This window comes from Lygodium microphyllum, chromosome 20, assembly GCF_053477565.2.
Source record: "Lygodium microphyllum isolate KBCC chromosome 20, Lygodium_microphyllum_v1.1.10, whole genome shotgun sequence".
NCBI classification, from domain to species: domain Eukaryota; kingdom Viridiplantae; phylum Streptophyta; class Polypodiopsida; order Schizaeales; family Lygodiaceae; genus Lygodium; species Lygodium microphyllum.
The window spans coordinates 57,725,620-57,750,995 of NC_141154.1; the positions used below are offsets into that span (position 1 = coordinate 57,725,620).

At 41.6% G+C, this 25,376-nt stretch overlaps 1 protein-coding gene across 3 annotated transcripts in view; it reads right to left on the reverse strand.

The window, feature by feature from the left end:
* TPP2 (tripeptidyl peptidase ii) overlaps window positions 1-25,376 on the reverse strand; it is a 176,562-nt gene that overhangs the window by 33,439 nt on the left and 117,747 nt on the right. For all 3 annotated transcript variants that reach the window (XM_087701392.1, XM_087701391.1, XM_087701393.1), the window contains 7 exons: window positions 16,423-16,523; window positions 16,114-16,231; window positions 11,616-11,695; window positions 10,614-10,686; window positions 9,316-9,401; window positions 8,968-9,019; window positions 4,775-4,912 (listed from right to left, as the gene is read on the reverse strand). In XM_087701392.1, coding sequence (XP_087557518.1) covers window positions 4,775-4,912; window positions 8,968-9,019; window positions 9,316-9,401; window positions 10,614-10,686; window positions 11,616-11,695; window positions 16,114-16,231; window positions 16,423-16,523 — 648 coding nt within the window. The remainder of the gene's footprint in view (window positions 1-4,774; window positions 4,913-8,967; window positions 9,020-9,315; window positions 9,402-10,613; window positions 10,687-11,615; window positions 11,696-16,113; window positions 16,232-16,422; window positions 16,524-25,376) is intronic.

Below are 25,376 nucleotides of genomic sequence, written 5' to 3' on the forward strand. Positions count from 1 at the left end.
CAAGCATTTGTCCGTAACAACTTGCACCCCATTTTGCAGCCCAACCTAGAAGATCATACACGATGAAGTTAAAATAAATTTGGGAGCTTAAAACAAAAGAGAGAGTACAAAATAATAGATTTAGAAGCATTACTTTAATGATAGCTTCTCATATGCACCAATACATGAACAACTGCCACTAGCCATAGCAAATACGATACCCTCCTCGGTCTCCAGCTATCCCATAGGCGGCACCAAAAGGTCCGTCGAAAAGGCTCCATGATGCCATGCTCCGCTCAGTGCCTGCTACACGACGGCACCCAATCCATATCCTTATGCATCAGTACGTGTCTGTCAATCCTGTCAGTGTACTCCAGGAACCTTGGTGGCATTTTGGCAACCGCAGTGGCTAGCCATAGCCACTCTCCAGGATCCCACTCCAACTCATCAAGTGGCTTGCCCTCCCAGATTCAGAGGCGCCACTCCTTGAGCTCCTGCCAGAAGACAAAAGGATCCAACTTCCATGTCTTTTCTTGAAGGCCAATCACTCGAATCCTCCTCCATGAAAGGAAAGCAATCCCCTTGTCTCGCTGACCCTTGTCAAGAGCTAGACAGGCCCCTCCTGCACGGTGAAGAAAGTCCAAGGTGCAGCGATGAAAGCATATAACTTAGCCAATGTATGCCCAACCATGATAGTTCGATAGTTACTAGGTAGAGTTGGGTCCCTTGACTTGAAAATAGGCACAATAGTGTCATGCTCCAACTTTTTGGTAGGCCTTCACACATGGCTCTGTTAAACATGTAAGCTAGGAATCCTGCCACCAAATCTCTAGCATGGATTAAGTGCTCGGCTACTAATCCATCATGATCTTGTGCCTTTCCTCTCCTTAGTCTATCAATGGCCTCTCGGACCCTACTTTCTGTAAAGAAAGTGGCGGTCTCTGGACAAGGCTCAAGTGGGTCATGAAGAGGTGGCTGACCCTGCACAGTATTAAGACTAGCTGCATACTCCTCCCATACAGTGGTGGACGTAATAGGTGTGGTCGGGCAATGCTCTCTGAAAAGCCTCCAAGCCTCTCTAGAGTCCTGGCTCAAGAATAACTAATATAGATCTCGCTCCAGTTGGTCCAAGAATATTCTCTTCTTCCACCCTGTGAGGCGTCTAAAGCATATTTGTGCCTGTCTGCGGGTAGTGGACCCTAGTGCTATCTCTCTCTATAGCCATGCTCTCGTCTCACGGCACTCATCATCGTACCAGCTGTTCCGAGGTGTAACACCGGTGGAGGCTCTCTATGTGGGTCATGAGTGTGGGAAGGCTACACCTGCAACGATGTGTAGGGCCTTACTAAACTGCTGAGTCAACTCCTCTAATGGAACGTCAGAGTCTGCATAAGGTAACAATCTAAGGATCTCCCCCTCGTAGATATCCTTTCTCTCTCTGGAAAAGAGGTATCTCAGGTGTCGATGAGCTGCAAGATGGGTTTGCATGTCAGTGAATTGGAAGTCGATGGTGAATGATAGGTAGGCATGATCCGCTGCAACTCCGAGAAGGCGTGGGGATATTGAGAGGTCCAAGATGTGAGATATCAGCATCGGTGGGGTAAGAACATAGTCTACTGTGCTGGCACCGTGTCGGTGAGGATAACAAGTGAAGGAACCAAATAGGGGGTATCTAGCCATGCCATTGAGAATGGCCAACCTGTGTGTTGTGCCCATCTCCACAAGGTATCTCCCATATTCGGTGACTTCCCCCATATCCTGAGATGTGCTCTCCAGCTCCTCAGATGCATCAAAGAAAGACACCTGATGGGAGGCTGTCCTAGCATTAAAGTTTCCTAGTAAGATAACCTCTCCTCCTTCGAGAACTCCCAAATATCCTCATCCAAAGCCACATATGGTGATTGCCCCTTGGGTGGGGTGTATCGGGATGTCATAGGAGGGAAATAGCATATGGCAACATACAAAGTGCGTTCATCACCACGCACTCTCACCCACATGTATCTGGCCTGCTAATCTCTACGGACTACCTGGATCATCTGCTGTAGCTCCTCCCTGAATAACACTGCCGCTCCTCCCGACCCAATTTAGAGAGTGTGTTTCTCTGATGACCTGATGGTCTGATGTAAATATTTACTACTTAATTCAATTATCTTCACGAAAAAAAAGAGAGAGAAGCACCCCTGATCTCATTTGTTGTCTGCAGTGTCTGATTCAGGCTTGTGCTTAACTGCATGCATCTTTTAACTAACTGTACAGTATCTCTGCTGAGTTTTTCTGTGTGTGGCCTCAGCTCTAAAATCCACTCTTCTCCTTCAGGTTTTGTTTCATGCTGCCATTTCTTCCTCTCTCTGTCTTTCTTCCTACGTTTCTACAAATTTGGTTCAGCTCTCTGTGCATGTGGAACCAGAGTCAAAAAAAAGCCTCTAAGAGTTGCAGTGATCAACAGGACTGCAGGTTATGAACTTGCAGCAAGGAGTGATCCCATGAAACCACAGATGACCACGAACTGGAGCAGCACTTCTGTCATTAACAGAACAGACCTAAAAAACCAGTCACAGTAGATTCTTGCAGAGGAAACAACCTACAGGCCACAAATTGATGAAGAAGGGAAAGGCGAGGCCAAAGCAGTAAAAAGGACCCCACACATGGGTCTCTCTACCACATATACACCAAAGCAGCAAGAGGACCTTACAATATCGCCCATCTACAGTGAAGAGAGTGAATAGTTTTTGTCCAGATGCAGAGCCATCCTGAAGGCCATTGGTACGACTATACCATAGTCTGAATGATCCTAGTAATGTTGTTGGTGATCAACTTCCACCCTTAGGAGTGCCCGTCATCCACCTCCTGGTACAATGTTGACTTACTAAGATATTTCCACAGTTGACTTACTAAGATATTTCCACAAAAGATAAGTGGGTGTGCATGTGTGTGTGTGTGTGTGTGTGTGTGTGTGTGTGTGTGTGTGAGATCAATTTTGTATAGTATATGTGCTCGCTTTTGTCACAGCCTCTCATGCATTTAGTTTGGGGTTATGTTACCACTAGATTTGGTGGGAAATCAAAGAGCTAGTCAGACCTTTTTAACCAGCTACCCTACTAATCCAAAGTTTACAAATTCCTGCCCTTGAACGAGCTATCAAAGAACCCCACTGACATGAGAAAATCATGCTACTGACAGTCTACTGCCATCTCGAGCTGCTTTGAAGTGTTGAAACTGACCCTTGAACGCCCATTTGCTAGAAGATTTACTCAACTAACCCTAACAGGGATGCTTGTAGCAGCTGTTAAGAGTATGTTTGTAGCAGCTGCCTGGTTAATGTCCTTCAAAGTAATGTGTTGATGCTCAATTTCCCACTAGTCTCTGCCACAGATGGCATCTTCATGGCAGCCACTTTGTCTCTCATGTCTAGATCCACCTCAAGATAAAACATGATTGGCATGCAAGCATCGACCATGAAACCATGGGGCAGCACTGTGCTCTCTTATGAATCGACTGATATCTCGTGAATTGAGTTTTCTCATTCATTTGACTATTGTGAAGTTTCTTGCATTTCTTACTTTTCTGAGACTTGTTAAACTAGAGCCATAGATAGAAGTTTAAAGAGAGTTTCAGTGAAGACCATGAGGAGGGGACAAGGGATGAGGTGGGAGTGATGGGAAGTAGCACATGTGGCAGCACACCAACAAACAAAGGGGGCAAGAGAGGCGCAATATTAAGGGATGGGAATGCTGGTTACAGGGGCAGCACATGGTTAGGTTTCGAGATGATGAGCTGGCTAGATGATGGTGACAACTGGCTCGCGAGCGTATATGCTTGTTGACTAGAGGAAGAGGCTGGGGAAGGCGACAACATGAAGCACACCACGCTAGCATGGTGTGGTCAAAACACACGCACATGACCATGATGCTGGTTACAAGGACAGCATGTGGTCAAGTGTAGACACGACGAGGTGGCTAGATGATGGCGACAAGGAGCTCGAGGGCAGATATGCCTGACTAAAGCAGGAGGCTGGGGAAGGCAGCAGCAAGCTAGCATGGTGCGGCGAATTCAAGACACTCACTTGACCATTCAAGACAACTCAAGACAAGCTTTAATGACATGTGTTCTAACACTTGTCGGATCTTCAAGGCTTTCCCTCGTTGGCTCAAACCTTTCAAGGATAGAAACATTCAAAATTAGTAAAAATTGTCTGGACAAATAGATTCTATTCAGATGTGTAGTAGACATTGAACACTAGATGTATCCAACAAAGCCTCAAATTGTGCCCCTGCAGTAGGAGGTAGCACACTTAAACACATAAGAACATGTGCATACCATGCATACTTGCGAACACACACACACTTTCCCGAATTTACACATTACTGTGTAGGAAAATCTTGCCTTCAGAAACAAGGCAAATGCTCAAGGTGAAAGCCTTCAAATGAGAACTGAAAGCATTTATCAATCATCAAACCTAAAGAGTAGAATGTCAAAGAGATACGATCTAGAAAATACAAGCAACCCTTACCATAGTAATACCAACTCAACTTCTTATGAATATACTATTTATCTCAATGGTTTTGATATACAACAAACTATCCTATCTCAAGTGACAAAGGAGAGAGACGCATTAAGCCGTCTTTCAGAGAAGGTGCCTACATTTTGAGTCCAATCACTTATCAACTCAACTTCTTATGAAGTATCTACACAGTGGTCTCTCAGCTGACTGAACTAACAGCAGAATGTGATGGACATAAAAAAGAGAGCACCAAAATCACTTATTTCAAAAACATAGCATAACAACTTGATAAACCTTTGGAAGTGGTGGAACTATGCATGCCAATTGATAAGAGGCAGGGCAACCTCGACCATTTTTCTCATCCTTGCCATTCCCAAGAGCGAGCGTTCCATAGGTGATTTTCCCCAAAAGAACCGTACCAAGTGGAACATCCTGCACAAGCAAACGACTCTGTTTTTTTTTTTTTTTTTTTTTCGTAAAAGGTAATTGTATTAATTACGAAAAAAGTACAAGATTACTGGATTACAAGATACATGATGACACAAAGCCATCATGTGAAGAGGTTTTCTCTTTCTCTCTCTCTCTCTATTTTCTGATTACAAGATACACGAGGGCCGTGTGGGGAAGCCCCGTAGTAATGCACTGAAAAGGTTACACGAATCATGGCAACGAGCCAGAGGCAATTTGCAAACGACTCTCTCTCTCTCTCTCTCTCTCTCTCTCTCTCTCTCTCTCTCTCTCTCTGTGTGTGTGTGTGTGTGCGCACGCGCGCACGCAGAAAAGTATAATAATCCTCTTGAACAATGGGTTTAATGCTCAATAGCATTTGCACAAAGGAGGGCCAAGATGTACTCATGAAATAGCCTTTTTGCATGGACAACACATCAAGAAATACCTGAATTTTCAGTACTTGATTCAACACTTGAAGTTTTACAAAACAGATGCCATAGATTTGAGAATATGAACAAGACAGATTTGTGAGAGTTGGAAGGGTCTAAGCCTGTTACCTGCAAGTCTGACAAGAATTTAGCTAGTACGAACTAAGATGAAAAACCTGGGTTATCGGTGTTAAATGGCTTAACCCAATTGCTATCCTGGTCACCAAATTCACAAATATACATTACTGGATTCAATAAAAAGGTGTCAGTCTTGATAGTGTTTAAGGAGTGCAGCACTCACTTAGCCCCCGTCTAGATGCAACGAAAGGATTGGAAGTGTACATACGCATAAGAAGGCTCTCCCTTAAGACATAATAGATGCTGAGACTTATGCAATGAGTCGGCCTTGCTGTTACAAAGGTTTTGTGTTCTGGTATTTGCACCAGAATAAGACTGCCTAATTATTGAAAGCCCCTTCATTTTTTTCAAAGAGGATGGTTTAAAGAAACAGAAGAGCTTATGAGAAGCCTTAGAGCATGTGTTAATGCCAGAATATGCATTTTTTCTAATAGGCTGTTGGGAGGTGGTGTAAAAGAGCGCCTATATTAATGCTTCCAAGGCAGATGTAATTTATGAACTTAATTATGTAAGCGAACCTTAGTAGGTCAGAAACCTTTTTCTTCCATTAGAATACTGACAATGTCAGCATGTTATGGAAGTAACATGAATAAACAGTTGTCATACAGCTCTGTATACTTGGTGTTTATAAAACCAAATTAAAAATTGACATGCCTACAGCATGTGGACATCCCCTAGGGAGGAGGCCATGCCTTTCACAAGCTGCAATACCAGCAAAAAATGCTTGATGCACAGATATGGCAGTAAATGCTAAAGCTTAAGTAATGGCATGGCATCATGAAGGAAGCATGTCATTTGCCTTAGTTAAAACAAGGATAGCGGTTATATGTTATTGCTTCTTTGAGGATTAAAAGGCAGTCAAGGCAGCCTGTTTCACTGAGAAATAGACCATCCTGCTTAATGCCTTCAGTTAGTGTTAATCAAGGAATGTACCAGGCACTAAAGACTTATGTATAGTGTAAGGCCTTAGTTCCTGTGAGCTGGTTATGCCGTATTAGCCACCAGTTAAGCAGCAGTAACTGAAGTAAGAGGTTAGTGTAATTCCCAATCGCAGCTGTTCTTGGTACTTTCAGTAGTAAAAGGTAGTAACTGATGTAGGAAACAACAATGTCCTGACTGCCAGCCAATATTTTATGTGGGCTGAATAGACATAATGCATGACAGCCAGTGCTGTTGCACATGGTCTTGCTGGTTCATAAGCATTCAGGGGCCCATTTGCAGAGCCGCAATGTCTGATTAATCCATAGCAAACTCAGGTACTAAGGGAGATAGGCCCATGCAGGAAGAGGTGCAGTATAACCTTGAAAAAGACGGGGACTGCGAGCAGCATGAAATGCATCAATGGCTCTTGTTATTAGGAGGAATATACAAGATCTATGCAGGCAGCACCTAACAAAAATGATAGACAGCTACAGAGCTAGAGCAAAGCCAGTGATGGCACTGGCTTTCAAGTGCAAGCACATGCTCTCCTATAAACCACCAACCCTCCAAGAAGAGTGAGCTTGCTGATTGCCCAACAAATTCTATGCACATCCATGCACTTCTCACAGTTTTGCTAAGGGTAAATAATGGCAGCCCTAGTGAATATTGAGGATAAAAGCATGGAGTTCACCTTTGGAGCCCTCCAGCAAAATAAGTTTGCAGCTGTAGGAAGACTAGGAGAGGGTGGTCTATGGAAGGCCAGGTGGTCTAGGGATCATTGACCCAGAGTATAAGAGCCTGTCCTTGTAGGCATGCTGGTGGTCAAAGACTGCACAGGAAGTGGGAAAATTCGAAGCTTCTCCTCCAACACTGATTTGGCCTTGCTTTGGAATGCACTTGAGACTGTTCCTGTCCCTCTATAGAATTATCATGAAAGACCCCACCAATCTCCCCTGTTTTTCTTTCTTGTGTGGCCTTCGGGGGGTCTGGCAAAGCTCATAACATGTCCTACATCAGAGACCACCAAGCTACCAGAGGGAGGTCAACAGGTAGACACTAATCTACAACAAGATAAAGAGCCACATTGGCTTACAGCTTGGCGAGCACAAAGCAGTTTGGGGAGTACAAAGCAGGTTGGGTTGCAGCTTGGAGCCTGCACTAATCAAAGTACTAATCATGGAGCCTGCACTAATCATGGAGCCTGCACTGCCATGAAACCATTCTCAAAGTACTAATCATGGAGCCTGCACTGCCATGAAACACCATCCTAAAGGTTCTCCTCCAAAACCGCTTGACCCCTTGGGCAATCCCAGATGCAGCACTACTGTGTCTCCTCAGCACAAGGGGTAGGATCTCTACCCTAGCCAAGTCATACACCAACTTCTAAACTCCTCTATGCTAATAACCAAAGAAAGAGTGAAATCTTTCTTGGTCTAAAACTGTCCTCCAATCTCCTCTTAAAGTCTGCAAGAAAAGGCTGTGATCTACCTACCCAGCCCAATGCTAACCCGCAGCTCTCACCACTCTAATCTTTCTCATCTATATCCTCCTCTGCAGCCTAGTAGTATACCCAAAGAGAGCCACCCCAAGGCATCATTGCAAACAGATCTCTCCATACCCACTCCTCAGGGTCCCACTGAAGTGACAAGTCTCTGCAACAGCCTCTGTCAATATCTGCTCCAGCAATGTGCATCCTCCTAGTTGTCCATCTGCACTGCGGCCGTCTCTCCTCCTCCCTGAAAAAGGAACTGATACTCCTGTAGGTTCCCACCCAAGTTACTAGTTGCTTGTCCAGCTGAAAAGGGTCTAGATCTCCAAATCTATGTGATTGTCCACATCAACAGGAGCTTCTGTTGCATTCGCTTTACACCAGCCATCTTTCTGCTAAAGACAATTTCCACCATCCTGCATATGAAACTGCTCAAGGACTTTCTGGATATGCTCCTTTTGTGACAGATAAAGGACAGGCCTATCCCATATCCTTCATCTCAAAGCTCTTCATGAGCAGAGCTTTCAAGGCATCCAGCTCATCATGATCTTTCTTAGCAATAAGCATATAATCCACATAGAGTATCAAAATCATAAGATTGCCATCACGAGCCTTCTTCATGTATAAATACCAATCCATAGCACTACAGAGATCATTGACACTCCCAAAGCATGATAGTGAAAATTGCAAGATGGCTTTGAGTGCATCAGGAGGCATGTTTGATATTTGGGATTCAAGCACACTTTTTTGTAAGGAGAACATACAGTCTGGCAATGTAGACCACAAGATTCTCTCTCCACACAGTCCATGTATCACATACTCTCCTGAGAGCAGACAGACCAGACATGCTTTCTTTGCATTATCATCATACTCATCTACAAGATTCCTATTGCATTTACTTTTGTTTATTTGATGGAGCACGTAATTTTGTTTATTTGACTAGTTGCAAGTTTCTTTGAATAGAATCGAGTTTCTTTGAAAAGTATATTGCAAGTCCTGTTTAGATGAACACTTTTGTGACTGTCAGGTTGCTTTCAGAAACATGCACCAGGTATGTTCACCTTGGGTATCTTGTCCTCAGGTGGAGAAGCAATGTACAATGCTTGAGATTCTCTGCAACATTATAGATAAAATGAGTTACTTTCATGACCACAGGAACCTTCTATGGAAAACAAACTGACTAGAAAGCACAATCTAGATACACCAACAATGTGAAAGAATCAGCTCCTTTCTACCAACAACTCTAATTTTAGTTTAGAGGTATCATTAGGCCTGCCTGTGATGATGCTGGCCTCTCAGTCTATGCAATAGAATCATGAACTTCCACTCGTAACAGAGAAGTATTTTCTACCACTTTCTTAAAACAGGTCCCTTTGCACATATACAAATGCACAGTCCTTTTATCTTACCCACTGACTAATGCAGACACCTTGCAACTGTGTGCACCAGTAATCCCACCATCTATACAAGTGTAGACAGCCAAACGAATCTGGTTCTGTCATCACAAAAGAAAAGGAAAAACAGTAAGCTAAACACTATCAGTTACTTGTCACTAGTGACCTGCAAACACATGTATCACTTCATTGTGTCTTACAGTGTTTGGCAGAGCTGCCACTGTCCTCTTACCTGTTTTTATTCATTTTATGTGCATTGGAGAGTACCAGAATATTGAATGCAAAGTTGCTCCAACAAGATCTCTTGGGTAACTCATATGAACATTGACTGTAATTTCTATATTGAGTTTGCTGTCCACTACTCTGTATTGCACCCTACAGAACCTTAATTTCTTCTCAGCTTTTGCAGGGCAGCAGGCTCCAATTATAAGTTATGGCAGAGGCTACTGCCAAATTCTCGCTAATAACTTGTCCCCTTCTAAGGTGGACAAACAAAGGCCTAGCAAGTGGATATCAGAATCTTCCCTTCCCATTATTCGCAGGTACTTAAGAATGATCCCTGAGCCAGAATTCTTAGGCAGAGTGGACTAAGGGGTATTGCAATTTGCCATAGATAAGAACCGATTGCAAGTACTGCTGCTTGGTTCATTTGGACTGCAGGTTTCAGTAATGACATTGACCTACATGACATCATCTACCCATGCCCCCCCACCAACCAAACCCCCCCCCCCAAAAAAAAACACACACACACACACACACAAAAGCCCAACCACCCACACGGCCCCCTGGGTGGTGCAGGGACTCCATGTGCATACAAAAACAGCAGCTAGCTCTGCTAGTGAGGCATACAAGGCAGACAATGCAATCGGATGACAGGACAAGGACAGTGGTAGCAACAGAGAACCATGCCTTTAACAAGCTGAAGATAGAAGAGTGAATGTGTGCAAGCAACAAGGCATTAGCAATCTGGATAGCTTTCAGCCAGATTACCATTTTATACTTATATAGCCTTTGTAGTAGACTTCATCTTTCTATAATGCATTCTAGTCATAAACAAGGCTTATTATGTACTATTACCTCAGGAAAGTATTTTACGAGGAGAGAATGAATAGATGTTTCTCTTGCAACAAAGAGAGAGAGCATGTGAGCTAACCTAGCACAACCAATTCCTTGCAGAAAAGGCAACTGTAAAGCCAATTTGTAAGTTCATACATTAAGTTAGCACCATATAGCCAAGCATCTCCATGACAACGCTGTATGATATTGTTCCTTGAAACTTATCCACCTTAAAGACAGCAATAGACAGCGCAAACCTTTTCATCCAAACTTCTGTCAATGAAAGCGACAGCCTTTCTTAATTTCTCCAAATACTGCATATTGTCATGCCTGCATTCAAAAAATTCCACTGAGGCATTGCAACCTTGAACACCATAAAACAAGAATGACTCTAATAAGATGTTAGCCAACAAATCAACAAGTCAAAATAAACACAAGCAAAGATTGTAAAATCCCAGCCCTAGCTTGTGCCAAAGTTGGAAGCACAAGGAACAGGATAATGCATCTGGTGGTAAAATTTTCTAGTAATTCAACACATCAATTCAAAATGTCCTGAACTATGAATCACCTAGAATTCATGATTCTCTCCCTGAAACACCTCAAAAACATCATAGCAACAAGAAGTGCAACAGAATAAATGCAACCAGATGAAGACAGACATTTGTACATCCTTTCCAAAAAAAGATGAGCACAGTAGAGAAACATGGTTTTGGGAGGCTATGTAGTTCTCACAGACTTTTACCTTCTCAACATGTAGTTCCCTACACTTGGCACTGGTTTGAAAGATGATCTACCCAATATTAACTTTGGAAGAGAATTCAAGATAATATCAGAATGACAAATCCACCATTGGAGGACAGAGTAAGCCAAAAACATCCATAAGATTTTACTAAAATTCTTGCTTAGGAATGAAAATTTCAACCCAATAGTAGGTTCAGGAAGGCCTTTGTTCTTTTTATTAGGGTTCCGTTTACATTGAGCATAGCCATCTCTGTACACTAATAATGATTAATAGCATGGTTGCACCTACCCAAATGGAAAAAGGCTAAAAACTTGAAACTACAAACCTCCCCAATCCACCTGGCCCCCCAAAAAAGTGATCATTCAAAGAGACAGACATTGCTGCGTATAAAATCATGCTCTGTGATAAATTCTGGAATCACACTTCGAGCTCACTGTTGACAAAAAAACTGGTTTTGGAAATTGAAAAAAGAAAATTGTTCACACCTTCCTCTACAAAGAATAGAGGAAATGTTTACCTTAGATGTAGGCATAGTGTATAGTCCCCTTTACGAAGCTTCACTCCTTTTGGATATACATCGCCCATTGCATGTACTCTCTGCAGATTAGAAAGTTGTTTATTTGAAAATAAATCTCTATTCAATGGTATACTTAAGGGTAGGGATCCCTTTCAAGTCTCATCAATGAATGACTTTCGAAGGGAAGAAAACATAGAGTACAAGATCCCACAGCAAAAACTAAATAACATTAAGGGACAGATTTGCATATATCTTTTGTGTGCACATGTGCTTATGGGGGTGTGTTTCCTACAAATCATGTCCTCAGTAACACAACATTAGATGTGGTTTTTTTAGAGAGAGGAAAAATCTATTAAGAGGCACCACAAAAACAAACAAAGCATTGACTACTGAAAAGATTCAATCAACTAATTGAAAGATTCAAAATCCAAAACTAGATTGGGCATATACCTAGCGTGTTCAAAGCACATCCAGCATAATTGCAGATCACGCACAATGCACCATACTCATATTGTCCAACTTTCATTGTTGAACTTCATACCATCTATAAAGCATGTTATCATTTGTCCTCTTTTGGACTCCGTCTTTGTCCAACACCATTACTACTGTTATTTACCCTGTATATCTGGACACTTAGATATTGTCATCCTGTAACATATATGGCATGGCCACAATAGAGACCTTTCCTATGATCCAGATGGAGATCATTTGCACTCTCCATGAAAGAAAGCAGAGAGTGCAAGGTGATTCTGAGCTCATGAGGGGGGGGAACATGTTGATACTACACAGCATTCCAGCAAACTCACATATGGCCTGGCATTGTACACCACATACTGGCTTTTCACCCTGCCCTTATATTAGAATTTCTTCTATCAGCACACTGACACTTTTTTGCTTTCTGTTCTATCATCAGTGCCAATAAACCACCAGTTGTATTGTCCTTTATCTTGGTCCAAGAGTTTATTGACACCAATTTATTTTTAACTCTAACATTGGCATCCTACACAATGTTTGGATTTTGCATTACCACCTTCTAGGTGTTTATCAATAAAATTTTCCGTTTTTGAAGAAACAATAGGAAACAGGTACTGACAAATAGTTCTTGCTGTGGTTTGACATTAGTTGTCACCAGACTAGTTCTATTAGCCTTGTACAACACAACTCCCTTGACCAAATTGCTTTAGAGGATTTAATACATATTCCTTTTATATTTCATTTCTGTAGAGACATAACTTAGTGTTCATTTTTCCAAGAAAAGAGAGAGAGAAATAAGCACCCTCAAAAAAATCTTCCCGATGTAAAATTCCAATGATGTACCGAGTTACAACATAAACCCATCTTTATGTTGTAAAGATTTCAATGTAGTACGTCAATCATCTTTATGATAATCACCCTCCACATACTTCTAATTTCCTAAAAACAGCAGACCAGTTTTTACTGGAAGCCTTACCCGCCCCGCCGCCCCCGCCCCCCCCCCCCCCCCCCCCCCCCCCCCCGCGGCCGCCCACAAAAAAAAACAGAATCAATCCGCTTGGAGAAAAGGTCCTTGATTCATCAACCAGTTACCAGAAATCAACACACGCTCAGATAGTATCTCATTTATGACTAAATACAGAGCTGCTGATCCCTTATAGTTTTGAGGGCATTGTGGATTTCCATAAAGGCTTCATGAATCAATGCTCACTCCTCCTAAGAAGTAAAAGACTGAGTGACTGTGAAGAAGGAATACTGATATGTATCCAAAAAAGAAGTGATGTGTGAAACCCGAGAGGATGTAGGTTTCTCTTGTCCAAAAGGCTAGTTCACATTTCATACGTCTTGGGCCTGCATTATTTTATTGAAATTTGAGGTAGACTATGTGATTAGTGTTTGTTTGCTACTAAGTGATTATAGATAACATTATATTAGAGATTTGGAGATCTGTCCTAATTTTGAGGTATTATTTGTTTTCTTGGATGTTTCAGATGGCTAGAACTAAGACCACTACAAGGAAGCAAAAAGTTGATCCTAGAGGTCTTGCTTCAAGGGCTTCCAAAAGAAAAAATATACAACAAATGGGACATCTATTACAAACTGAAAAAACAGTCTAGAGGCCTATAGTGCCACACACTACACAACTGATAATGAAAGAAAGTGCCAGATCCCAAGTTATAGAAAGGCATCTCTCCTCCTGCTCCTCATAGTCTCCAAATTGCATTAAATCGCTTGTGTAAGGATTTGTTTACCTCGAACCATTGACAGCTGAGCACCACATGTCCACCTCAAAGTGGAGAGTTGGAATTGATTCGCAGAGTTACATTCTAGATTGATATAGTTACAGTTTTTAGGCCTTGTTTCATCATAAGCTACTTTGCAAAGCTTGTTGATATATTATAGTGCTGCAGTATGCCAAATATATTTAGCATCCTCACTTATATTCCTAAAAGGAGTCTTGTTCCATCTATAGGTTCCCCTTCCAAGTGATTAGGTTGGATCATTACTAGCAAAGTCCATCTTGAACATTGAACAGTTGGGCAATCAGCATTTGGAAGACACTTCAGTGATTAGGGTGGATCATTACTAGCAAAGTCCATCTTGAACATTGAACAGTTGGGCAATCAGCATTTGGAAGACACTTCAGTAATCCTAAAGAAATATCACAAGGGGTACCAAGATTTGGGTTCAATTCGTGTCATCGTCATTGAATAGGAGTATCCTAGATCCATTTGTTTGTAAGTATTTAGCCTACCAATATATCATTCCTAGTTCAGTGTGTTTGCAAAGTTTATGTATATTCCCTTCGGGTCACTAAAATCTCATTTCACAAGCTTGCTTCAAACGGCCCCCAAAAACGTTTTTCAATGTGCAGAATGATAAAACACTAGTGGTGGATAGAGGACAGCTGGATTTGACATCCCATGAGTTGCTTTATCATTGATGGGTCAAAAACGTTACTAAAAAATGGAGACCCTAGGAGTCAGCAACAAGCTACTAACCATGCAGTAGATAGGAGTTACCAATCTTGCTCTCAACACCATGTACAGACTCTGAAACACTGGCTTCCAATATGTCAGGTGAGAGTGTTGATGTGGAGAGGGATTTTCGAAATTCTATGCCACATGGAGCCAAGTCTTGTGCATGACAACTAGGGGGCTTCGATTGGGAATCAGGTAGTCTAATACTTCTCTACGCAGCTGACATTTACGACATGATTTTCATTGAAAGGACTAGATCAATGCAATTGTAGGCTTGGAACCCTTCCCCAAACCACATAGTCATGGAGGCCAATGGCAGCTGAGATGCATGACATGATCTTCATTATCAAGCCTATATCATTGCTGCCATGGACCTACAGCCTGCCACTGCCAACTAGTCTTAAGCAGGTAATGCCCCTCCATATATGTCACACTTTCTGAGCTATCATCTTACATCATTCACTCTCTTCTGGGAACGAACACTAAAGAGAGAGATGGCATAGTTAGGAGCTCCAATAGATGTTTCTCACACTTGGCAAGACCATAAACCAAGAGCCAAATTTAATATAACCTCAAGTTAACAAATATGGGCTTATCTATTGAAATTGGCATCCTGTAAAACTGAACCATATATTAGTATGGCTATAATGTAATTTTTTTTAGTGATGACTATGTCGTTATAAATGTAGTTATGACGAGTTCTCACTCCACCCAGACATCATCTTACGAGACCACCTATATATGTGAACTAGTCACTTCTTTGCTCTAGCCATGGTATTCAGCCAATGTACATCCATCTTCGACTGTAACTAACATAAAGACACGTCTATTTTTCAAAAAAGAGCTAGGTGCATGTCTGCTGAGAGAAAAGGCAAGGCATGGTCACATGCAATGGAAATGGCAACGAGGAAACGGACACGGCTAGGAAACAACTAAAAGTGTTAAAAATGTACACTTTTTCTGTTCAAAATGTGAAATGAAGAACTTTGAGAAGCACCCTAACATAATTCTCAACGCCTGAAGGTACTGAGAAAATCAACAAACAAACACTAGATGAAAGAAGCCTTTGGGTGATACTTAGGCCAAACATTAGGAAACAGGTGAAAGACTATGGCCATGGGGCTGACAGGAAAGACTGGAGTAGATCAGTGGCTGCAGAGGAGACTATTGGACAGGATGTGTATGCACGGCACAAGCAGCAGCTCACTTCTACTTCTCACACACCTTCCAAAGTAGTCCATGCAACCTATCCCCATTAGCTTTTCAGGTTTCATCCATATTCTTTGTTCACTTATATTGAGACATTACCAATCCAGAAATCTAAGACATGGGAAAGCAGCAAAATGTTTGAAAGTCCAAAAATCAACAAAAAATCAGCTTATATAAACAACACTCACATTATTGGTAACAAATATATCATAGGAAAGCATTATTGACCAATGTTCCAAAAACTGCTAGTCTTCACAACAACTAGTTTATTTTCAAACTCACTTCTGGGTATGTACACACATTCTATACAATTCTTTACTCAGAGATTCTCTTACCTTATTAGCATCAGCTATCATATAAAACTGAGATTCAAATTCATTATCATATATCCGCTTGTTCAAGATGGGAAACCTTGGTGTGATCTTACTTGCCTCTCCCAAAGTGAACTGGTAGCTGAAAAACAGAACTATTCATTTAGACCAGTGATAAAGATGCTTGTCTGAAAAGTTCCTCTCATTCATTTCATATATGTATAAAAGTTTATTCAACCACTGATCCAATGTTTAGCATGAATTTATAATAATGCATTTAAACATGCAAGCTACAAAACACTACTTTGTTCAACAAAATCTTCATGTACTTACGTTAGGGTCAGTGCCAGAATTTGGCGGCCATTAGGTAGTTTGTCACGATCTGCTGGCAAAGCCTGTAATTTACTATCAACAGGCCGATATGGAATTCTGACCTGCACAAAACAGCATACATTACAATGTAATTCAATGCCAAAATAGGCTGTATAGAGCATAACAGGCCCTGCAAAGGGCTTCTCTTTGGTTCCAAGTAAAAGAAGACTCCGGTAGCTTAATTATAAGAGGTATATCATAAGCAGAGGCATTTTTCAAGCACAAGAGACAATTCTTCGAAAAGCAATGGTGCAAAACCAAATGCTCCAACTTCTACAAAAACAAATCCGGCTCCAAATGCCTCACATATGTCTAAAATAAAGACAAAGAATCAGCTCTTCTAAAACAGTCAAAAGAGACCCTTACAGAAATCACCAGTTCAGACAGCCTCCTCTCTTCAACCATCACCTGAGACCAGAGTCAGGTCACATGTTGATACAAAAAGCATATCTGTCTTGGGGGAGACTTCCTACTCAGCTTGTCCCCCCAATGGGAGAGTGGTTTGCCTTTTTGAAGTTACCAAAGGACCTTGAAAGGTGCATGTAGCCACTCTCTGACAAAGTGGTAATGGATCTCAATGTGTTTCGTGTGTGCATGAAACACTACATTCCATGCCACTGCAATAGCACTCTGACTGTTAGTGAACAAAGGAGTAGGCTCAATGACAGATACATCCAAATCACCTAACAAGCGTCTAAGCCATACGCATTAAACTATGGTAGTGAAAGCTGCCTTGAATTCAGCTTCACATGATGATGTGGCAACAGTGGATTGTTTCTTGCTAAGCCAAGAGATGCAAGATGGGCCAAGAAAGGAACAATTCCCACTAGTGGAGTGATGAGAATCATAATCACCAGCCCAATCAGAATCATTGTAAGCATGTAAGTGTAGTGGTCCCCCCTTGGTATAATACAATCCAAGAGTCCTAGTACCCTGCAAGTAATGAAAAACACGCTTGACAGCTTGCCAATGTGACATGCGTGGCTGATGCATATATCTGCTCAGGACTGAAACTGTAAATTGTATGCCTGGCCTTGTGTTGCATAGGTAAATAAGACATCCAACAACTAGAGCATTTATAAACTATTTATGAACCCTTGGCATAAGCTATTTATGAACCCTTGGCTGAGTAAACAGTCATCAATCTTTGCATACCAAGCTCGAGGAGCTTGTTTCAAACCATATAAAGCCTTTTTCAGCATAGAGACCAAGTGTTGGGATCCCTCAACTGCAAAACCAATGGGGTGATGTACATACACTTCTTCTTCAAGTTCCCCATGTAAAAATGTAGTATTTATGGCAAGTTGATGCACAATCCATCTATAATGGGCAGCCAAAGCAACCATAGACCTAATGTTTGTCATGCACGATGTAGAAGCAAATGTCTCCTCGTAGTCAATGCCTTTCTTCTAGGCATAGCCCTTGGCCACAAGCCTGGCCTTATATTTCTCAATGGATCCATCTGCATTCCTTTTCAACATATAGACCCGCTTCATACCAATGGCTTTCTTCCCAATTAGCAAAGGCACTAAATCCCATGTTTGATTTTTTATGATGGAATCAAACTCAGCTTGTGTTGGGTTCGCTCACAAAGGAGAGTCAATGATCTTCAATAGGACATTGGGGCACTTTTTACTCTCCATACAAGAGGTTTTTTTCCCAGATTTATTTCTTTCACTTTATGTGCCTATGTTACACAATTTTAGGCACTTATCGTGTTTCACACTCTTCTAGTGTGAACACTCTCTTACAACCCTAAGGTTTAAGGGTTGTACTTTGTACTTGCATTACACACTTCAGATTATTGCATTGGGTGTTGTACTCACACACTCTACACTATCTAAGGTACTCTCGGCGGAATTTCAATCTCTTCTTCCTCTCACATTCGGTATCCGAGTTCAACTTCAACATAGCTGCCTCTCGGCCATCATCAACACCTCCTCAATTGACTTCAACAGCTCCACCACCGCAAGCGGCAACAGGTGGCTATCAAGCATCCCCTACAACACCTTGCTGTTCAGCCCACAGCCCATTGACTGCCCTACCAATACCCTGTGCTAGTCTAGGCGATGCCTACCCCAACCCGTTCGCCTCAGCTCTCTATACCACCTGCACCACGCCAGCAAGTCCGCCAATGAGGCCTTGCCTACTGTTCCGACTGCACCAACCTCCGCCTACAACTTCAATCGACACCAGCTCCCAATGCTTGAGGCAGCCCTCACAACCGCCTACTTCTATCCGCCCCTACTCCAAACATCGTCGGCTTGCTACCTGCGTATGTGAGCAGCCGCTACCCGCTTGACCTACCCATTCCGCCCACTTGTGCCGCCAACTGAGCCGCCTACTCAGTCAACTCTGCCACCAGGACCCGTTAGATTCAGCTACAGAGGTTTTTTTTAAAATTATTATTTTCTATTCAAATATATTTCTCTTCAAGGGGCTTGTTACCCAAGCAAGCATTCATAGTTTCAACACGTCTGGGACACCAATACTGTAACTTGAAAATTTCTCTAAAAGCAACATCACAAGGATGTTAGATTATCAAGCTCCCGTTACTCTTCAATCAATCTATCTTTATGTGTGTGACCTGCATTAGCTGGATACAGCTGTACACGTGTGTGGCATTCAATAAGTTAGTGTAGTCAGTGACTTAACCACAGTTAGTCTTGGTTAGTCATACCTATGTGTGTAAGTCTCTTTCAGTTAATATGATGGAAGAATAATGAAAGAAGAACAATGAGCTAAGGCTCATCTTCTGCTCCACTCTGTCTCTCTCCCTCTCTTCCAACATGGTATTAGAGCTTGAACGCCTAAAGCTTGAAGGCTTGGCAATGGGCATTTGACATCAAGACATCAGATCTGAAGAAAACATCATCAAAGGAGACTGTGCCTGCAGCCCGTTTTTTTGCAGAAGTTATATCTTGCTACAAAATGGTTTTTGGAAAAACAGCCCGCAATTCCTGACCATTTCGAATGGTCTACAACTTTGTAGAATAAAGTTTTTTCAAATTCCTCACAGATTTTGAGATATTCAGCATAGACCTGTGCAGACTGGTTGTTTACTGCAATAAACATCAGGTGATTCCAGGGCACTGGTGGCTTTCATCCTAACAATGTATATACCCCTATTATCATGCATTTGAGTATGATATTGCAGTGTTAAATGCTCAGTTTTGGAGCTTATTTGCAGGCAGGAAACAGTGAACTTGAAAACAATATACCTACAGGGTTGAAGTATCTGTGATGCTTATTTGCTACTGACAAATGCTTGGATCATACCACTTGAGTGGTAGATGCTTTTTGGGATATTGTAAGTCCTGAAAGTCCAAAGTTTGGACTGATTTGTTGCTGGTTATACCAAGGTATTGACTGGTTATTGTCTGCAAGAAGGATACCTATCATCTTTACTTGACATACAGGCAATATATTCTGACCAGTTGGACAAGTATCAACTCTTGCATAGAGTGGCAACTGAATGAGACGTTTTCGGGCTGTTTTGAGATCTGAATATTCTTGTTTGAACAGAGAAAATACTGTTGGTTATAGCACTGGGCTGGTTGTATTTGGTACTGCTACTTGCATCTAGTACAAACATTGATACTTGTATGGACATAGTTTGTTGCTGGGATGTTTTGTCACTACCATAGAATGGTTTGAACTAATTTGAGCTTGGTTTATGCTCAGTTGACATTGTTTTTTCATTGTTGAAATACAGTTTACAGCAAGCAAGTTGTCAGGAAAACTGTCTTGAATTGCACAAAACTATCTTGAATAGCACAAAACTGATTCTAAATTGTAGGAAAAGGAGTCAAATACTTACAAGTTGTCTACATCACTGAATACCTAAGGTACAACTATGGCAAATGCTCAAGGCACTGACAATATCACTCAAATTGTGGGAGAAAAGCTTGACAACAAAAATTTTGCTTTATGGAAGTTCCGTATGAAGAATTTTTTAGTTGGCAGAGGTTATTGGGACTTATGTACAGCTGATGAGGTTGAATTTGAAATACATGAAAGGGACAAATGATCAGAAAAGGGCTCATAAGCTATGGACTGAGAGGGTATACAAGATGTTACATTGGTTTTCCTTATGTATATCATGAGAGCTGAATCCCCTACTTGCTTTGCTGCTGCATGAGGAAGTTAAGCTTGGGCTGAATACAAGTTCTAGTACGTCTCAAAGCAAAGACATTGTTCTTTACTCTAGCCAATGTGGCAGAGGCGGCAAAGGCCGTGGCTCTTTTCGAGATCGAGGAGACACTTGAAACACCTACAAACAGCAGCAGCAGTATCCCTGGCATGGCACAAAACAGGGCCAGTGTGGATCTGGTGGTTTTCAAGGCAGGGGAAGATTCCCTAGAGCCAGAGGAGGATCGTGGCAGTCAAATGATCAATCCAACAAGGACAAGGACTGTCATTATTGCGGTAGATATGGGCATATAGCCAAAGATTGTCATAAGAAGCAGGCTGACATGAAAGCCAAGGATAGAAAGCATGGAAATTATATTTCGTCTAGCGGAGTTCTTGTGATGATCAACGTGACAGGTTGTTTGCCATGCAACATGTGTCTAAGAATACATCTAGGCAGAACAAAGATGTACGGAATAGCTCACGACCCTAGCAAATGGTACATTCAGATGTATGGGATCTGTCTCATAATGCTTCATTTGGTGGTGCTCGTTACTATATATCCTTCATTGGTGATTTCAGCAGGTACACCTAGCTTTACATATTGCAACATAAAGATGATGTGTTTGATGCATTCAAGGACTTCAAGAAGCATGTTAAAAATGAGTTGAGCTATAAAATTTCCTGTCTTAGATCAGATGGAGGTGGAGAATATGTCTCTAATTACTTTGACAGGTACCTTGCTAAATATGGAATCAGAAGACACTTAACTTGCAGCTATACACCGCAACAATATGGTGTAGCAGAAAAGAAAAATAAGATACTAATGGAATCAGCAAGAGCTATGCTGAATGAGAAGAGGTTGCCAAATGGTTATTGGCCTGAAGCAGTAGTGACTATTGTCTATGTGCCGAATAGAACCCCTACAGCAGGGATTCATGATGTAACTCCGTATGAGAGCTTATATGGTCATAAGCCTGACATTTTACACTTGAAAGTATTTGGCAACATTGCATATGTGTATGTTCCTCATGAAAAGAGGAAGAAATTGGATCCTAAAGCTGTCAAGAGTGTGTTCCCTGGTTATGCACAAGACCGGAAAGCTTACAAGTGTTATGTACCGTCTATACATGAGACATTGATTAGCAGAGATGTTTTTGACGAGCTAGCATCGTTGTATGGTAATCCTATTGCAGTAGCTACTAATGGATCAGTCACCACTAGTAATGCTGAAAATACACCTACACTGAGTACATCTATGAGTGGTCCTACAGGTGATGGATCACCTATAGTAAGTCCTTGGTCAGGACGCTTACGGAGTCGTACTCCTACATCCACTGACACAGATATGTGAGTGAGAGGGAGATTGAATAAGGGAAAAGAAAAGATGCTTGAGGATGTGATAGGTCCACTTACAGCAGGTTATGAGTCATCTAACAACGATAGCTTGGATAGTGAGTTGGGCATTTCGTCTATTACGACGCTTGCAGCAAGGCAGAGTCGTTATGTACTACCTCATGAGAGGCAAGCTCAAAGTGAGCCACAGTTACGAAGATCTGAGAGAGTCAAAAAACCAGTTGACAGGTTCACATACCCTGGTTATTCATCCCACCATTATGTATATACGGCTAGTGTGATAGGTTACAAAGAACCTACAAAGTTTGATGATGCCATTATAGATGATAATTGGTGTGCTGCCATGGATGAGGAGTATGCAACCTTGGCTAAAAATGAGACATGGGAATTGGTTGAGTTGTCTGAAAGGCAAAGTCCCCATTGGCTGTAAATGGGTGTACAAGGTTAACTGCAAGTCAGATGGTTTGTTAGAACGCTATAAGGCCAAGCTGGTTGCAAAAGGGTATGCACAGCAATATGGCCTTGACTATGAGGAGACTTTCAGTCCGGTGGCTAAAATGGCAACAGTTAGAACTGTCATTGCTTTGGCAACATGCAAAGGCTGAAAATTATGGCAAATGGACATCAAGAATGCTTTCTTGAATGGTGATTTGATTGAGGAAATAAATATGGAGCAACCTGAAAGCTATGTTTACCCGGACTTTTCTACACATGTATGTAAGCTGAAAAAAGCTTTATATGGACTAAAACAAGCACCTAGAGCATGGAATGCTTAGATCGACAGTTATTTACAGCATCATGGATTTAGATTGAGTAATGCAAATCACAGTCTCTTTACAAAGAAGACAGATCATGGATATGTGTTTCTAGTGGTTTATATAGATAAACTTATTATCACTGGAGATGATGAGGAGGGCACTGCTGAAATTAAATCATGTTTACAGGTTGAATTTAGAGTCAAAGACCTTGGTGAGCTTATGTATTTTCTTGGGATTGAGATAGTCTCTACGCCTCAAGGTATATAGCTACTACAAAAGCAGTATGCTCATGACATGTTACAGAAGTATGGTATGGCTGAATGCAAGCCTATGGAGACAGCCCTTGATCAGAATGTCAAGCTGCAGATTGACGTTGGGAATAACATAGAGAATGTGACCATGTATCGACAGATGGTGGGCAGCTTGATATACTTGACTATTACCCGTCCTGACTTATGTTATGCAGTAGGGGTGATTAGTCAGTTCATGCAAAAGCCTCACAAACCACATTTAGATGCAGTCAGGAGGATCATGAGATATGTGAAGGGTACTAGAGATTATGAGTTGTCTTATGCATATGGAAAATCTCTTGACTTAACAGGGTTTACTGATGTTAATTGGGCTGGTTGTCCCTATGACAGGAGGTCAACCAGTGATATGCATTTGGATTGGGCAGCAGTATGATCAGTTGGCAGAGTAAAAAACAGCCTACTGTTGCATTGTCTAGTATAGAACCTAAGTATAGAGAAGTTGCCTTAGCGGCTTGCGAAGCAGTTTGGTTAATGAAACCGTTGAAAGACTTGGGAATACAGCTGAAAAGTAGAGTGAGATTGCATTGTGATAACCTCAGCAGTGTTATGTTGGCTAGCAATCCTGTCTACCATGCTAGGTCTAAACATATTAAGGTTCACTACCATTTCATCAAAGAAATGGTTCTTACAGGGCAGATAGACTTGATTCATGTGAAGACTAAAGACCACGTAGCAAACATATTTACCAAGTCTCTTGGTAAAGAAAAGTTCATATATTTTAGGCAGCCACTTGGAGTTTATCAGATGGTTTGAGCTTGAGGGGGAGTGTTAGAATATCAAGCTCTCATTACTCTTCAGTCAATCTATCTTTATGTGCGTGACCGACATTAACTGGATACAACTGTACACATGTGTGACATTCAATAAGTCGGTGTAGTCAGTGACTTAACCACAGTTAGTCTTGGTTAGTCATACCTATGTGTGTAAGTCTCTTTGAGTTACTATGATGGAAGAATAATGGAAGAACAACAACAATGAGCTGAGGCTCATCTTCTGCTCCACTCTCTCTCTCTCCCTCTCTTCCAACAAAGAAAACAAAAAACAATGCATTTTCCCAAGAATACATCCCTTGCATATGTGCTCAAGAGGTCTCTCCAAGAGAGGTAAACCATCAAGCATCTGTGTACACTACATAAAGCATCAAGCTACCATAGTTTACATGCCCCATGTGAGAATGCCATAATTCCACCTGCAACATAGCAAGAGTAAGAGTAGGCACTCGATATACCAACTGATCAACTAAAAAAGCATCCAACTCATATTACCCATGACTTAGAGTGCCAATCAAAACCAAAGTCATGTGTTCCTAATCTCTCACCATACATCTGTCATCATCAAAGATGACTTGCAAACCACACCTAGCCAAAGAAGAAATAGAGAGTAAATTCTTCTTTATGTCTGGCATAAACAAGGCATCCTGCAAGCGGAGAATAGAGCCATCAATAGCTATCAACACAATCTCCCCAATGCCTCTAACAGGATATGATGCATTGTTGGCACACTGTACAAACTTGCCAACCGGGGCTCCAATAACAGAAGCAAACAAATCTCTGTGAGATGTTATATGCCTGGAAGCACCACTGTCAAAAAACCATATGCTCGCATCCTCAGTATAGCTAAATGCTCTATTAGCCCAAGAAAAGTCATAATTGTATGTGTATAAACAATAGTTCTTGTCTACAACAAAGGATGTGGACTCAATAGTGATAGGACGTGTATCAAAAATAGACTCCTTTCCCTTGGCTATGCGCTTTCTACATTCAGTGATGTAGTGTCCTGGCTTCTTGCAATAGTAGCACTTGCCCTTCTTTGCCTGCGTGCCCCCCTATTTCTTGTTGCCCTATAAAGTGCTTGAAGTCCCAAAGCTCTACGGAGCATCTTTTGCTTGGCTACCCTTGCTCTTCTGTCTTGCCATAAAAGCTTGCTTAGAGACCATAGCATCCACACCACTATTCTTGGTTGTCTGCTCCTCCTCTAAGAGCAAATTGACCAGTTGAAGGAAAGTAAGTGGTTATGGGAAAATCTTCATGGTGAGGTTAAAGGCTATATGAAAGGCCAAGTATAAGGGTGGCAATGAATTCAAGCTAGTAGATATAAATTATGCATCTAAGCAATACTCATCTACATTCATAAGTTGCTCATGCAAGTCTTGAATTTTATTTAGATGATCCTACATAGAATCACCTTAATCCATCTTCATAGTCTTAAGCTCTTTCTTCAAGAAAGAGATGTGTGTCTTATTCTTTCCAGTAAAGATCTGCTCTAAGGTCAACCATGCTTTTTGTGAAGAAGCTGCAAGCCGAAAGTGAGGGATGATAGACTACTGAACTACCAATGCAATCGGCGACAAAGCCCGTGC